Source organism: Megalopta genalis, chromosome 16, assembly GCF_051020955.1.
Source record: "Megalopta genalis isolate 19385.01 chromosome 16, iyMegGena1_principal, whole genome shotgun sequence".
NCBI lineage: Eukaryota > Metazoa > Arthropoda > Insecta > Hymenoptera > Halictidae > Megalopta > Megalopta genalis.
This window is the reverse complement of record NC_135028.1, coordinates 6,242,188-6,255,944: the sequence shown is the minus strand read 5'-3', so window position 1 is coordinate 6,255,944 and position 13,757 is coordinate 6,242,188. Positions and strand designations below refer to the sequence as shown.

At 32.1% G+C, this 13,757-nt stretch overlaps 2 protein-coding genes across 6 annotated transcripts; one reads left to right on the top strand and one right to left on the bottom strand.

The window, feature by feature from the left end:
* Positions 1 to 1,666: 1,666 nt before the first annotated feature.
* On the top strand, positions 1,667 to 9,457 carry Cap-D2 (CAP-D2 condensin subunit). Of its 4 annotated transcripts, none has more exons than XM_076526984.1 (21): positions 1,667 to 1,834; positions 2,024 to 2,518; positions 2,608 to 2,742; positions 2,818 to 2,996; positions 3,059 to 3,198; positions 3,279 to 3,489; positions 3,578 to 3,811; positions 3,883 to 4,215; positions 4,293 to 4,473; positions 4,558 to 4,904; positions 4,983 to 5,375; positions 5,470 to 5,714; positions 5,783 to 5,903; positions 5,990 to 6,316; positions 6,408 to 6,538; positions 6,596 to 6,850; positions 6,909 to 7,181; positions 7,254 to 7,396; positions 7,470 to 7,787; positions 7,883 to 7,924; positions 8,142 to 9,457. In XM_076526984.1, exons 2-21 carry the CDS (start codon positions 2,401 to 2,403, stop codon positions 8,318 to 8,320), a joined length of 4,305 nt encoding a protein of 1,434 aa, XP_076383099.1. In that variant the 5' UTR covers positions 1,667 to 1,834; positions 2,024 to 2,400; the 3' UTR covers positions 8,321 to 9,457. The 4 variants fall into 4 exon arrangements, with proteins under 4 accessions (XP_076383099.1, XP_076383101.1, XP_076383098.1 ...); XM_076526986.1 differs by having other exon boundaries at positions 1,667 to 2,518; positions 3,279 to 3,360; positions 3,427 to 3,489; XM_076526983.1 differs by having other exon boundaries at positions 1,667 to 2,518.
* On the bottom strand, positions 8,961 to 13,757 carry LOC117227392 (rho guanine nucleotide exchange factor 38). 2 transcript variants are annotated; one of them, XM_033482579.2, is made up of 9 exons: positions 13,524 to 13,757; positions 13,249 to 13,426; positions 12,954 to 13,072; positions 11,367 to 12,815; positions 11,150 to 11,299; positions 10,421 to 11,041; positions 10,147 to 10,329; positions 9,463 to 10,065; positions 8,961 to 9,384 (listed from the first exon to the last, which is right to left on the bottom strand). In XM_033482579.2, the coding sequence occupies exons 1-9, from the start codon at positions 13,611 to 13,613 to the stop codon at positions 9,193 to 9,195; spliced, it is 3,585 nt and encodes a 1,194-aa protein (XP_033338470.2). In that variant the 5' UTR covers positions 13,614 to 13,757; the 3' UTR covers positions 8,961 to 9,192. The 2 variants fall into 2 exon arrangements, with proteins under 2 accessions (XP_033338470.2, XP_076383103.1); XM_076526988.1 differs by lacking the exon at positions 13,524 to 13,757 and having other exon boundaries at positions 12,954 to 13,164; positions 13,249 to 13,381.

The following is a 13,757-nucleotide window of genomic DNA, read 5'->3' as shown; positions in this document are numbered from 1 at the left end:
TTGTAATTTAGTAATTCTTCGACTTTAATCAGTTTTCTAAACGAAGCGAACAATCTTTGTTTCTTGTATGTCCGCATTCACTTTCATTCCGACGCTTCGATAACAGAAGAATCAAATCCTGTGTTTCGACTTAGAAGAAATTAGTAACATTTATATTTAGTAAATTATGTATATGAAATTTTCACCACGAGTCTGACTCGACATTATGGTGCAACCTATCTGCGTACACACTACTATTATACTACTATATGTTGCTATATTTCTAAAAAATATTCACGCGTTTTAACCATTTTTTCGAAAATCGAGTTCCAAAAGTGCATTTCGATGACGTGAGTTGGTATTTACAAACCGACGAAACGGTCTATATGTATGTTTAAATACGTTTATCGATTCCTTACTCAACATCACGTGTGCCTGACAAATTTTTAAAACACGATTTTCTCCACAAAACTCCTATTCTATTTCTTTTGCTCATTTTTCCATGAAAAATCGCTCAATATGGTGCGATTTTGCAATGTTCATTTCGGCCCTCGACAGTTCACTTTCTGTGCTAAATGTACTTGAAATTGACTTAAAGTAATTCCGTAAAATTCAATCGTTTCTCTTCAGCTATTATCGCAACATAAAATGCGATCTCTCAGCTGGCATTTAAGATCTTAGAAGTTTAAAAATTGGCACTAGAGGACCAATTAAAATCATCTTGATGTTGCCCCCTTAAAAGCAAATCATTTTCTACGAGGTATTGATCGCAACTTATTGATTCTTCGATGTAATCTAAAAATTGTTCAACAAACCTACATAATTATACAGTAAATTGCGATCTTCCAATTTTAATTGGTATCCTCAAACCATCGAGAATGTCGAGGTATCGGGAAGTTATTTTTTCGAAATCCTTCAACTGAAACATAATTGCAAGCGTCGTAACAGATTATCGTCATTTTTCACGGTAATAATTAACAATAAAATACTTTGCATATAATAAATTGTTTCTTAGAATCTTCTATATCCACATCACAAAATATATCCGCAAAAATAATGGAAAAAGCAAATGTATAGGAAAATAACAATTGTATAACCAAAAAATAAATGACGATAAAATGTGGAAACACAGAAGTTTTGAACTGTGAATTTCGTGGAAACAAATGGTTAAAAATTGATGTTTCAAACTCAAAATGGTCGTATTGATGCGGCTTTTCATGAACATTGAAATGTATCCGCCATCTAACGGTAGAACATCTGAATTGAACGACCCCCTATGCATAGAATTATCTGCAAAGCAACTGCTGAAAATATTATTGATTTGAAACTGAAGAAAGTGTTCTGTGGTTACGGAAATGTTCGGAAGAATCTTCTGCAACGATATGATGCAAATAATAATAAAATCTCAATAAAATTTGCATAATAAATAAATATTTATAAAAATTACAAAAGCACATATTATAAGAATACGTGAGTCATAAAGACATAGAATACGGCAATTTGGAAGCGGAAGAAAATGTTTTGAAAAAGGAAGTATAATCGGGGAAATCTACTTTGCCGATATATGATTGAATCAATCCTAATCGAACACCGGTAACAGATAAACGCTTAATAGAATAGCGATACCGCCGCTAAAAAGCGACATGCTGCGCCATCTGTTGGCGATACATCGTAATTTGAATTTGGAAAAATTGGAGCAATTCTTTGCGAGGAAAATCATTCAAACACATAAAAGAAGCGAACTTACACATATCTGAATTTTTTGATACAAAAAACGAAGAATTCTATGCTAAAGGAATTACTCGAAAGATGGCAAAAGGTTATACAACAAAATGGCAAATATATCATTGATTATGTAAGTTCCATAAAATATTAGCAAGTACTGTACGCGAACGGTCTTATTACATAACCTAATAGTTAAATTGAATATATTTCATGTTTGTTCCTATTGAATCTTCGTTGTACATTATTTTTGTTACAAAAAGATATCGATTCTTTAGTTAACAGAGGTATTGTAAAATACATTAAAAAATATATCCTTCAGAATCCCTGATATAATTGGACACACTAGACACCAATGGACACACTGATCTTGAGTAGAAATTCCAAAACGGTCAGGAACCTGAGAGCTCTGCTCTCCACCAATCAGAGGCATTCATGAAAAATTACGAATCACTAGTGATTCCAAAGTAGCAGTCTGTCTGTTATTCTCTATTGTTGTCAGTTGGTATTATTGAATTCAAAAATTTAATACTCCCATGCTCCCATATCCGTTGAAAGTTCTGCGTAACATTTCGTTCATTTCGTTATTAATATCCTAAAAGTGTTTTCAAGATTTATAAGAAGTAAAAGTTTCGAAGTTCCTGATACAGAAGCATAGTATTTGGCGAAAAGTCATTATATATTGACTAATTAATTAAAATGACGGTGGACTTTGTGATTCCTGTAAACAAAGATGAACTTTTGCAATCGAGAGGGAATGGACAATTTTTCGTTGAATCCATCATTCCAATTCGGATGATTCCCCAAGCTTTAGATGGTATTTACAGAGTGCTGTTTTCTATTACATATAATATATTTTCTCCTTCATCGATGCAAATTCAAAATAAACTTAAAACATCTTTACAGAAACGAGATCAGCACTTCAAGAAGATGGAATTGATTTTATTCTAAAACATTTTGATAAATTCTTTTCTGTAATGATTCATAGTAATAAAGTTGAGTTAAATTTTGTATTAAGAGGTTTTACTAGAATTCATAAAGGTAAAAAAGATTGTTTCATATGATACATAAAAATTTCTATGAATTTTTATTAATTTTAAACATCGTTTTATGAAGCCATTGAGATGTTAGTCCATGACATGGAAAGTATATTTGAAAACACAGAAGAATTACAAGGAGAAGATAGAATAAAATTTTTGAATATTACTAAAATGCTAGTATATTTATTTTCTTGGTTTATTTGTTACATAAATGAAGAAATCAGTAAAGGTGCAGTTGATAAACTGACTAATAAGGTTTGTTATCTTCATAATTTAATTTTATTGTAGAAATAAATTATTTAATGTGATTCATTTAGAAAAAGAAATTGAGTAAGACCGACATGGAAGAAGAATGGGAAACCAGTAAAGAAAAGGCGTTGGAATATATTTTTAGACTATTACATTTACCATTGCATAAACTCTGGCGGCCTCCCATTGTTGAGGATTCGTTTATCATGTAACTAAGTAGATCATATTGAGCATTATAGTTATTGTGTACAAGCAATAAATTAATTCAACTGTAATTTTATATTGTAGATTACTCACTAAAGTGTGCTATAAAATTTTGGAACAATGTAATGAAGCAAGGCAGAACCATGTAAGACAAACAATTTTTGAGGTAAGTCTTCCTTATTCTTTTACATTGAGGTATTATTTGATTGAAACTTGTTTATCTTTTAAAAAGATTTTAGGAGTGTCGATTAAAAAATATAATCATGGTATAAGCTGCATAGTAAGAATTATACAGGTACATACTAAATAATCATTCATATAACATATATTCAATAATAGAAAATGATTTAAAAACAGATTAAATTTGCATGATATTATTTTAGATGGTTAAATATTATGAAGCATTAGCAGGATACATAGGCATTGGTGTTGTTCATATGATTACTGAATGTGGCTGTAATGGCTTAATGAAAGAAATAATGAAGGAAATTGATCAATCTGAACCATCTGAAGCTGATAGTCGAAATATTTCTAAATTTCTTGAAACTATTGCAGTTACTAATCCAGATGTAGTAATTCCTTTTCTTGACGAATTAATGGATTACCTAGCTAGTGAAGTAAATATCATTATGTTAATCAGATTACAAATATAAATTTACGATTTAATATTCATTAATTCTTCTCACAGCATTACACTATGAGAAATTGTACAATTACTGTTTTGGGAGCTGTTGTACAGAAAGCACTGACTGGGGATGATCTTACTGAAGAACAAAAAACTCTACGTAATGAATGTCTTAATAATTTACAAGATCACATTCAAGATTGTAATGCTTATGTAAGATCAAAGACATTACAAACTTGGCAAAATTTATGTTGTGAACAAGCTATTCCACTAGCAAGGCAAGGGAAACTTTTAGCTGTTACAGTATTACGATTAGAAGATAAAAGTGCGAATGTGCGAAAGCAAGCATTGCAACTACTACGTGCATTACTTCAAGCCAATCCTTTTGCTCCTAAGGTAAGCAAAAATAATATTTTTTTCTAATTTTATCTTTTTAATTAGAGAAAATTATTAAATAAAGAAAATGTTTATAGTTACACAAAGACGAAATTGCTAAATCGTTAGAAAAGGAAGAAATAAAATTAAGAAAGATGCAAACTGAAAGTGTTAGTAAGAGTAGTCGCGGCGATAGTCAAAGATTAGATTTGTGGAATAGTTTAATTCCAGAAATAAGAAAAGCATTGAAGGATGTTATTAATGGAAGGAAACAAAACGGTAACAATCAAAGTATATGCATTAAATATTTAATCTATATTTTTTTCATTATAATTAAGCCAATATTTTATTTAACAAATTTAGACATTGACGATGACACGGACAATGATGACAAAGCTGAAGATGAAGAAAATATTACTCCTGATGCAGAATTTGAACGGGTTCGGCAATTTATGTTGAAACAAAAAATTTTTGAAGCAGTGAAATTATTGTGGAAAATTTGTATCAAATTGAAGCAAAATCCACAACTAAAAAACCTGACTTTTGAAGCAAAAGAAGAATTTCTATTCTTGCTTTTACTAAAAACGTTTATGGAATCGGAAGATAAAGAAAATAACACAAATAAGGTTACAGATAATATGCAATCAACAGATAAAAATAAGGAAAAAGAGGAAATAGAAGTGCAAAGGCGAGTTGTACACTATTTGAAGGTATATACTTCAAATTTTTCAGTTTTAATTCAACAAAGTTTCTCCTATTATCTTTTTTCTATACAACTTTTATTTTAGAATTGCCTGGAATTTGCAACTGAATTAGAAATTGCCATTCCTCTGGCAAAAAAATTACTTTTTTCGACAACAGCTGGTGATGCTGTTGAAGCATGTGCTTTACTTGGAATTGCATGTCAGTTTGGCATAGCTGGAGCTACCGCCGGTATACGTGATGCTCTGTTTCAAATATTTCACCGTGATCAATCAGTACGTAATAATTTGGCTGTCGTATATAAACAGATATATTTGAAAAACAACGAAAATAAAAAGTCAAGTCGCCAAATTGCTCTTACGTGCGTCAAAGCTTTAATTGACTTATTGAAATCACTTCAACCGGGTCAAAGTCAAGCTTTAAGTCAACTTATCGTAACATGGTGTACTAATAAGGAACTGGGTGACGAAGAATTACAAGTAATACACTTAATTTTACATATGAGACAATATGCAACAACAATTTTAATTTCATATGCTGTACATATTCTGTTTTGCATTCAATTTAATTCAGGTTTTGTGGGAAATGTTTACAATGAAAACACCAGATATCGACCCTTTGGATAGCAGATCGGCTTTAATGTTAATAACAATGATAGCTCAAGCTCACCATAATATTGTAGCAGATAATGTAGAAGTACTAATGAAAATAGGTTTGGGACTACGAGCAAAAACGGATCTTCTTTTGGCTAGAGATACATGCAGGGCATTGTTAACGATAAAAAATAAGAGTGACAGTATTGAGAAATCTGTAAATAGGTAAATTCAAGAGAAGAATTATATAAATATTTTCAAATATATATATAAATAGTTATTACAATTCGCAGGTATCCTAATGATCATGAAATGTTTACACAAATTCTTGCATTGCTAACAGACAACTTTACTAACAAAGAAGAAGATGGATATGTATCATTTGCAACAGACGCAATTAACGCTATTTATCATGTAAATAGATGATTTATTTTATTAGGCATATTAATATATCATTATTGACGTACCGAAATTTGCTAAAAAATATTTTGAACTTCTAGTTAGCAAACCAACCTGATCATTTAATGCAGAAATTCCTGGTAGCTATATATAATCAGGAACAATTTGATAGTAACAATCCAACGGAAAAAGCTGTTCCATTTTATATACTGTCTAAATTGATTTATATAATTGGACATATTGCCATCAAACAAATGGTACACCTGGACACATCAATCTACAAAGAATTAAAGCGGCGGGACGCTTTACGAAAATTAAAAAAAGGAAAGGATCCAGATAAAAGAGACGAGATTCTTAATAGTAACCGGTCTCGTAAATCGAATAGTACTACTCCAACTAGTGCAAGACAGCAGATTCGCCTTAAAGAGGTATTATTTTTTTGCTTACTTATTATTTATACTGTGTACATATTATTATCTTTAGTTTAAAACCAATTTATTTCCTGGCTTTTACATTTAGACAAGTGCAATTATGGAAGACAATGGAGAAGAAGCTGTTGAAGGAGCCATAGATGATGCGGATGCGGAGCTTATAAATGATATTCTTGAAAATCACGTTGTAACTGGAGATGGATTGCTAGCACAATTTGTGTACGTAAAGTATATATTTTTTATTATGAAAATCTATATATGAAATTTATTTTGCAGTCCGTTGGTATTAGATATATGTCAAAATCCTGACAAATACAATATCGAAGATTTACAAGCTGCTGGTACTCTTGCCCTTACTAAGATGATGACCGTGAGTTCTATCCTTTGCGAAGAGTCATTACAACTCTTAATCACAATATTAGAACGTTCGCCATATCCTACCATTCGCGCGAATGTTCTTATTGGAATAAGCGATCTTACAATGAGATTTCCTAACTTGATAGAACCGTGGATGAAACATATATATGGCAGGTAATTTCCGATTTAAAACATTCCATTATCCATAAGCTAATATGTGATTACCTTTCAGGCTGCGAGACGAAAATGTAGAAGTACGTAGTACTTGCGTTCGTGTCTTATCAAGTCTTATAATGAGAGACATGGTACGTGTAAGAGGCCAAATATCAGAATTAGCTCTCTGTATAATTGATAACGACACCCAAATTCGTCAAGATGCGAGACAGTTCTTCAAAGTTTTTTCGCAGAAACCTAATGCTTTGTATAATATAGTGCCGGATATATTGTCCCGATTAACTGATTCAGATTTAGATCTAAGCGAATGTGACTTCCAAGAAATTATAAAGTTTGTATCACTATTCAAAATTGATAGATAATTGTGTGACCATTTTAATATAATATCCTTTTTCAATTACAGATACGTATTAGCTTTGTTACAAAAAGAGAAACATATTGATTCTATAATTGATAAAATTTGTGCTAGATTTAAATTAGCTACTACAAAACGACAGTGGCGGGACTTTTCATATTGTCTTTCACTTTTACCATTTGGTCCAAAGGGTAAGTAAGCTATGATTGTCTTTGAAATGAAAGCCGCATGTGAGATTATCTTTTTTTTTTTAACGTCTGTTAGGTATACGACATCTTACTGAAAGTTTACCTCTGCTGAAAGAAAAGATTCATAATAAGCAAGTTTTGAAAGCCGTACAAACTATAATAGAGCAGACAAAGAAGAAGCCAAATATGAAAGCACCTTGCATAGAATTGGAGGAAAAACTGAAAGAACTGCTCAAGGGTACAGAGAATACGGAGAATACACAGCTAGATGACGCCGAAATAATGCCACCGCCTTCAACATCCAAACTTAGAAGACATCGAAGACATAAACGGGACAAGGCTTCTAGCGATGAAGAAAATGATACAGATAGTGATCCTGATACACCTACAGAAGGTATATTTTTCTTAGTCACGAATTTTATTCAATTTGAAAATTTCAAATTATTATTATGTATAAACTACACATTATTTTATTGAAAACTCTTACAGCAAGGAACGCGTCGAATGCAAAAACACGTGGTTCAGATTCAGGTAATGCTTCTACTTTAATGAAAACTTCTGGTAGACAATTACAGTATCAATAGATGATTCTTATATTTTATGGTACTAAATACAAATCCGAAAATCGTTTTTAACATTTGTATTTAGTCAATTAAAATGTATAAGAATGATTTATTGGTTGTTAGAACATAAAATGTGCTGAATCGATTTATTTTAGTATATATACCTATTCCTATTTTCATAACAGCCAGTTCAAACGTACCGACATTACGTGCGAGAAAGTCGACATCCCAAAGGAGACATCTCAGTCTGGCCGATGCATCTCTACCGCCAACAATAAAAAGAAATAAATTACGTGGTCCGGCACCTGCAAGCGTTCCACGACGAACCTCAGCACGTTTATCTCAGTCGACGACGCAACGTTAAAATATACCGATGATAATTTTACCTACCAAATGTGTTGGTACAATAAAAATTTGAAAAATACGTTTTGTAGATCTCGGTAACTTATATGCATGCTAAAAATTTCATCGAAATCAGTTAACGCAAAGTTAAGTTACAAACGTTAAAAGATTGTGAAAATTGCAAATTTTTCACACTTACTGGTGGAAAGTGATCAATCGAGACAAAACTGCAATTTTTGCAATCTTTAATTGTTTACTATTCATACGAAGGTCAACCGATTTCGGTGAAATTTTTAACATACATATAACTTATCGAGATCTACAAAACATATTTTTTAAATTTTCGTTATAGACTCAGATAAAAAAGTTAAAAAACGAGTTTTTTAATTTTCTATTATTATTCTAAGCAATAGCAAAATTTAAAAAAAGCATTCTGGTTATGGTCTAGTAGACTGGTTCCTCTATCATCGAAAAAAAAAATTCACCTAATTCGAGGGTTGGTTTGCGGCCCACTAATAACGAGTTCATATATGTACTTATTGGGCGTAATTCCTTTGGACTTGGACCTGGATTGTCCCCGCACAGGTCCCCTCGACAACACCAGTTGGGGTATTGCGCCATTATTTCAGCTGTTTTTGGACTTTTCAAGGCTGTCAGTAGCATTATAAGCAAAAAACAGTATAGTATATTTTTATAAAAGAGAAACCAACAAAACATTTGTACATTTAAAGTAAAATTATTCTCTATACTAATATTCAACCTTTAACAGATGCTTAGAGTATTATTTCGTCAGAATAAAAAATTTTCCAAGTCCCTAGATTGCAGGCACTAGTGGTTGCAATATAATAAATTAATAAATAGATGAATAGATATCAAGACCTGTTTGCAATTTGATTATTTTTTCGTGGATGGATCGCATAAATAATTGTTAGGCACATATCCTTTATTACCATAGCGATCCTCCATAAGCCACCATTCATCATTCCCCTTTTCATCATGAGGTCTAACAAGCCTCAGAGCTTGTCCCTTAGTAATAGCCAATGTTCCAGGAATAGTGGCAGAAAAATCGTATTCTGCATAATAAAACTAGAAAAAAATTTCAACTTATGATTATACATTAGATCCTTATAATAATTTTAAAATAAACAATATAAATATACATACCTCGTAGTTCAAATTTTGATACTGTTGAACTCGAGGAATCAGTTCAACATTGTCATAACAATGGTCTTCCTTCTTTACTTTTTCCTCTATATTCAAATCCAATAATTCTTGTAGATGAGATTGAGATGATTTTTGTTCTTTTATAGGAGAGTCCATGCAAATTAAATCTGACGTCAATGCAATGCTTGAATTATCCGTGGTAGAGCAAGCTTCATTAGATAATGAAAGTTGTCGTATTTGTTGAAGTTGCAACATCTTAGATGGTAAAAATCCTTGTGCAACTCCATTATCGACGAACCATCGACTTGCATCACCCATTGGGTCTTGTTTCTTTATCACTGCTACTAGAGTTCCACAAGCTGCTCCCATATCCAAAGATGATGTACTTACTACATTGTCTGTAACTACATATAATTTATCACTGGAATATTTATTTCGCAGCACGTTTCTTTGCTTTTCACTTTGTGGACACCATGTGGACTCTGCTTCTTCGATTCTTGGATTTGACCCAGCGAACGCAAAACGCGTTACCTGATTCCACAATAAACTATGATTCACTAAAAATGACTCCAAAATATCTTGAGTTGATAGTTGAGTAGAGTTCTATAAATGCAAAAGAAATTAATATAGTTACAATTTCAGTAAATAATTATAATATTGACTATTCTGTGTTTGTTACAGTACCTCGCATAGAGATAAATAGCGCTTGGTAATTTTGCCACATAAAAGCTTTCTAGATTGCGCAAACGCGCTAATACAGTTCACCAGTACTTTCGTTGCTGCATCAATCACAATCGGTAATTCTTCCAATAGTTGTTGCGTTAAAGCTTCATAATTACTTTTTGCTGTCGTCAGTTCGTCCTGTGTCTATATTAATATTGAACAAAGAAATAAAATCTTTTAGTTTTGTTCTAGCAGTAGAGGAGTATAAAAAAGTAGGTAAACATAAGGTAATTACAATTTTTGACTCCTTGTACCAATCACTTTTAGAAATGGCTGCATCATAGTCGAGTAGCTTGTCGTGCCTTTTTGTTATTAATACTGCGGGTCCCTCTAATAATATTGCTAAGAAATTTGTTGGTGCAAGAACTCTTCGTTTTAAACATACTTTCTGTTCCTGAATGAATTGCGACCATATCGTTGATCTTATTTCTCTAAGTCTTCTCGCTTCAGTGTTTGGTGTTCCTTGATAGTATTGAATCAGAAAATCTGATATTACTTCTCCAGAAATAGCTTCATCGCTTAGATGTGTAAAACATTGTTCTACATCTTTAGTCAGTTGTAATGTACACTTTTCTACTGATCTGAATTGTCGTTCGATTTCCTCAAACTCTGGATCAACAGCAACATTCGTTAATCCTAAACTTGCAGATAATCTTGTACTCAATCTAGTAGACATTTTTGCTACAGAGTGCATGTTAAGTTTGGCCATCTTCCTGATTAAGGTATTTTCATTGTCTAAATATTTAGACACCAAATCTTTTCGACGTTTATATTCATTAATGTGACTCGCAACGGCCGTCATACCCTTCCATGCTTCTTCGACCGTGGGTTTATCAGGATGGTTGTCGTCGGTGCACTGAAAAACAGCTACGTGGTTTCAAAGAAGTTTAGAATGTATCGATTATATATACACAAATATATAATGCATTTTTCATATGATCGATACTCTAGATAAAATACTCACTTTTACCAATTCATATAAAATAAGGGGATACTTCAATATTCTTTGCACAGGTTTTATGAGAATAGAGCTCATATCAAAGCAAGCTACTTGGCACCGTAATGTCTCAATGCCTTTGTTAAATACTGTCATTATTTCTTCATTAGTTTCATACTGAAATTATATAAAATTTACATTTAAAATACATGAAAAATAGATATACCCCCACTCTCATACTTACCTTCTTCAACAATATCAATGCTGCTTCATGATTTCCACAATATTTTACATAAACATTTTTTAATTTCTCAGCCATTTTTGTGAAACAGGGGCCAACTGTTTGTTGTTCTTCATCACATCCCTTCATAGCTTTTAATATCATATCTAATAATTCTTCTGCAACTTGAATTACTTCAAAAATATTACCAAATAATGTAGGAACATCAATACCCAAAGATTCGAGTGAACTTGGATTATACAAGTTAAATGTTTCATATGTTAACTTTAAATCACGAACATATTCCTTTTCTGTGATGACTAGTTCTGATATAACATTTTGCCTTTGATCTGCTCTTTTTCTATCAATGTCTACATTATTATTAGTGGCAATATCCATTTCCTGATTAATATTTATGAATGATGGTTCTTTATTTTCTACCATATTTTTTTGTAATGGAATACTGCCAGGTGCTGGTACAGGTGGTGCAGGTCTGTGAGGTTCTGAAAGTCTTTTTGATTTTTGTTCTTCTGCTTTTTCAGGAGTTACTTCAGTATGTCTTATTACAACGAAGTCTTCTAATATATCCTGCTCAATATCTAGAGGTTCTGTATGTAATGCACTTAAATAACCCCTTGGACATAAACCAATTTTCCCGTGTACATTTTTAACATTTACCCAATCTGCATTAGCCATATCAATTACCGTAACTGTGTCACCTTCGGTGACACTCAAATCTCCATCCATTTGAGCTTTAAAGGTGTATTCTACGTTTGCTTGTGTACCAGATTCTAATGCATTGTATTCTGTGCCTATCCCGTGTATACCTACATCTTGCTCATAAAAGTTTTGATCATTGGGAGTATCAGTGCAGTCTACTATAATATTAACATAAGATATAGGAAAAATTCCTTTATGATTGTCCAGTGTACCCTCCATCCATTCAGAGTCTATATGTTTAATAAGATGTACTACTTCCCCTGCTTCAAAACTAAGTTCGTTTGGAAATTGAGCATTAAATGGATATAATGTTATAGCATAAGGTCTCACATCTAGTGCATTAAAACTACTATTATTCTCTATGCTTTCCTCTGAGTTTGAAGCAGTTGACTTGTATTGAGGAAATAAGTCATAGTAGTTTGGTGCTGGTTCTTCGAAACAAGGCTGTGTAACAGTATCATCAAGATTTTGGTATTCTCTTATATCATGTGCTACTGTAGCAGGAAAATAATTCTTATTTACTACAGATGTTGCATCCAATTGATCAGTATCACCACTTATATAAGTTACAAATGCTTCTGGAAATATTCCCTCTTTCCCAGTATCTGTAATTCCATGGCACCAGCCATCATCAAGAACTTCCGTTACAGTAACCATTTCACCTTCTACTAAATCAAGTTCACCGTCAAGTTGTGCTTTCAAATTAGTTTTTATTCTTGCTCTTTTTCTTATACTTTGTTTTTTTGAAGCTTTCTGAAAGTATTAAATGATTTATTAGTATTAATTATCTGGTTGATGCTAAAGTAATTCCAATTGTATTACTGTTTTACAAGTCTCTTAACTCTTCATAAATAATCAACAAACATGTAAATTCTTATTTAAGACACATACCTTCAACAGCTTGGAATCAAGTTGCCAAGTATGAGTCAAAGGAAATATACCATTATTATCATCTATTCGTCCTAAATACCATCCTGATCCAACATCTTGTATTCCAACAATAAGTACACCTGGTTCCATGAAACATGATTATAATAAGTTTGTTACCTCTGAATACATATTGTTCAGTTGAAGATCTGTAAGTCTAATCTGAAGGGAAAAGCTAAAATCTTGGAGTTATAGAAGTTCTGCCTTCTTAAATTTTCTAGTAACAGAGGTTGTAATCGTAAACATTCAAACAAGTTACCTTGAGAAAAAGATAAATCTCCATCCTGTTGTCCTGGAAAAGTGGCAGTACTGACAAATAAACATTCTGAATCACATAGATGCGGTACATCTATTTTATGCAAATGACTTGAAGGAAATTTTCCTGTTCTGCCTCTAGATTCTCCATAACACCAGTGTTTGTCAACAATACTATATATCTGTTTTAATTTCGTAGACAATATAACATAATTTTCTATTAATATTTGATAGCGTTATATGAAAATTTTTACATGTATGTTTACATATACAAATTACCAAAAAATATTCTCCTTTATGTAAACTCAGTTCTCCATCAACAGTTGTTAGAAAATCATTTAAAACTTTGGTTAATATTCCTGGTTCCATTTTTCGAGAACGTGATCGAGACTAATTTTGTCTTTAATATCAAATAATTTCAAGAAGTTATAATTCGCAGTACATACATACTATTTGTAGACTGAAAACTGACACTTGTCAGCCTTGTGATAAGGTGACTAGTCACGTGGCAGG

Excerpts from the sequence above, each read along its gene's own strand:
- LOC117227392 (XM_033482579.2), bottom strand. The coding sequence starts at position 13,613 with ATGGAACCAGGAATATTAACCAAAGTTTTAAATGATTTTCTAACAACT. Across the intron at positions 13,427-13,523 it reads ATAAAGGAGAATATTTTTTG|ATATATAGTATTGTTGACAA; the intron begins GTAATTTGTATA and ends AAATTAAAACAG. Across the intron at positions 11,300-11,366 it reads CATTGATATTGTTGAAGAAG|TATGAAACTAATGAAGAAAT; the intron begins GTAAGTATGAGA and ends ATATAATTTCAG.
- Cap-D2 (XM_076526984.1), top strand. The coding sequence starts at position 2,401 with ATGACGGTGGACTTTGTGATTCCTGTAAACAAAGATGAACTTTTGCAA. Across the intron at positions 5,904-5,989 it reads CAATTAACGCTATTTATCAT|TTAGCAAACCAACCTGATCA; the intron begins GTAAATAGATGA and ends TTGAACTTCTAG. Across the intron at positions 7,182-7,253 it reads GACTTCCAAGAAATTATAAA|ATACGTATTAGCTTTGTTAC; the intron begins GTTTGTATCACT and ends TTTCAATTACAG.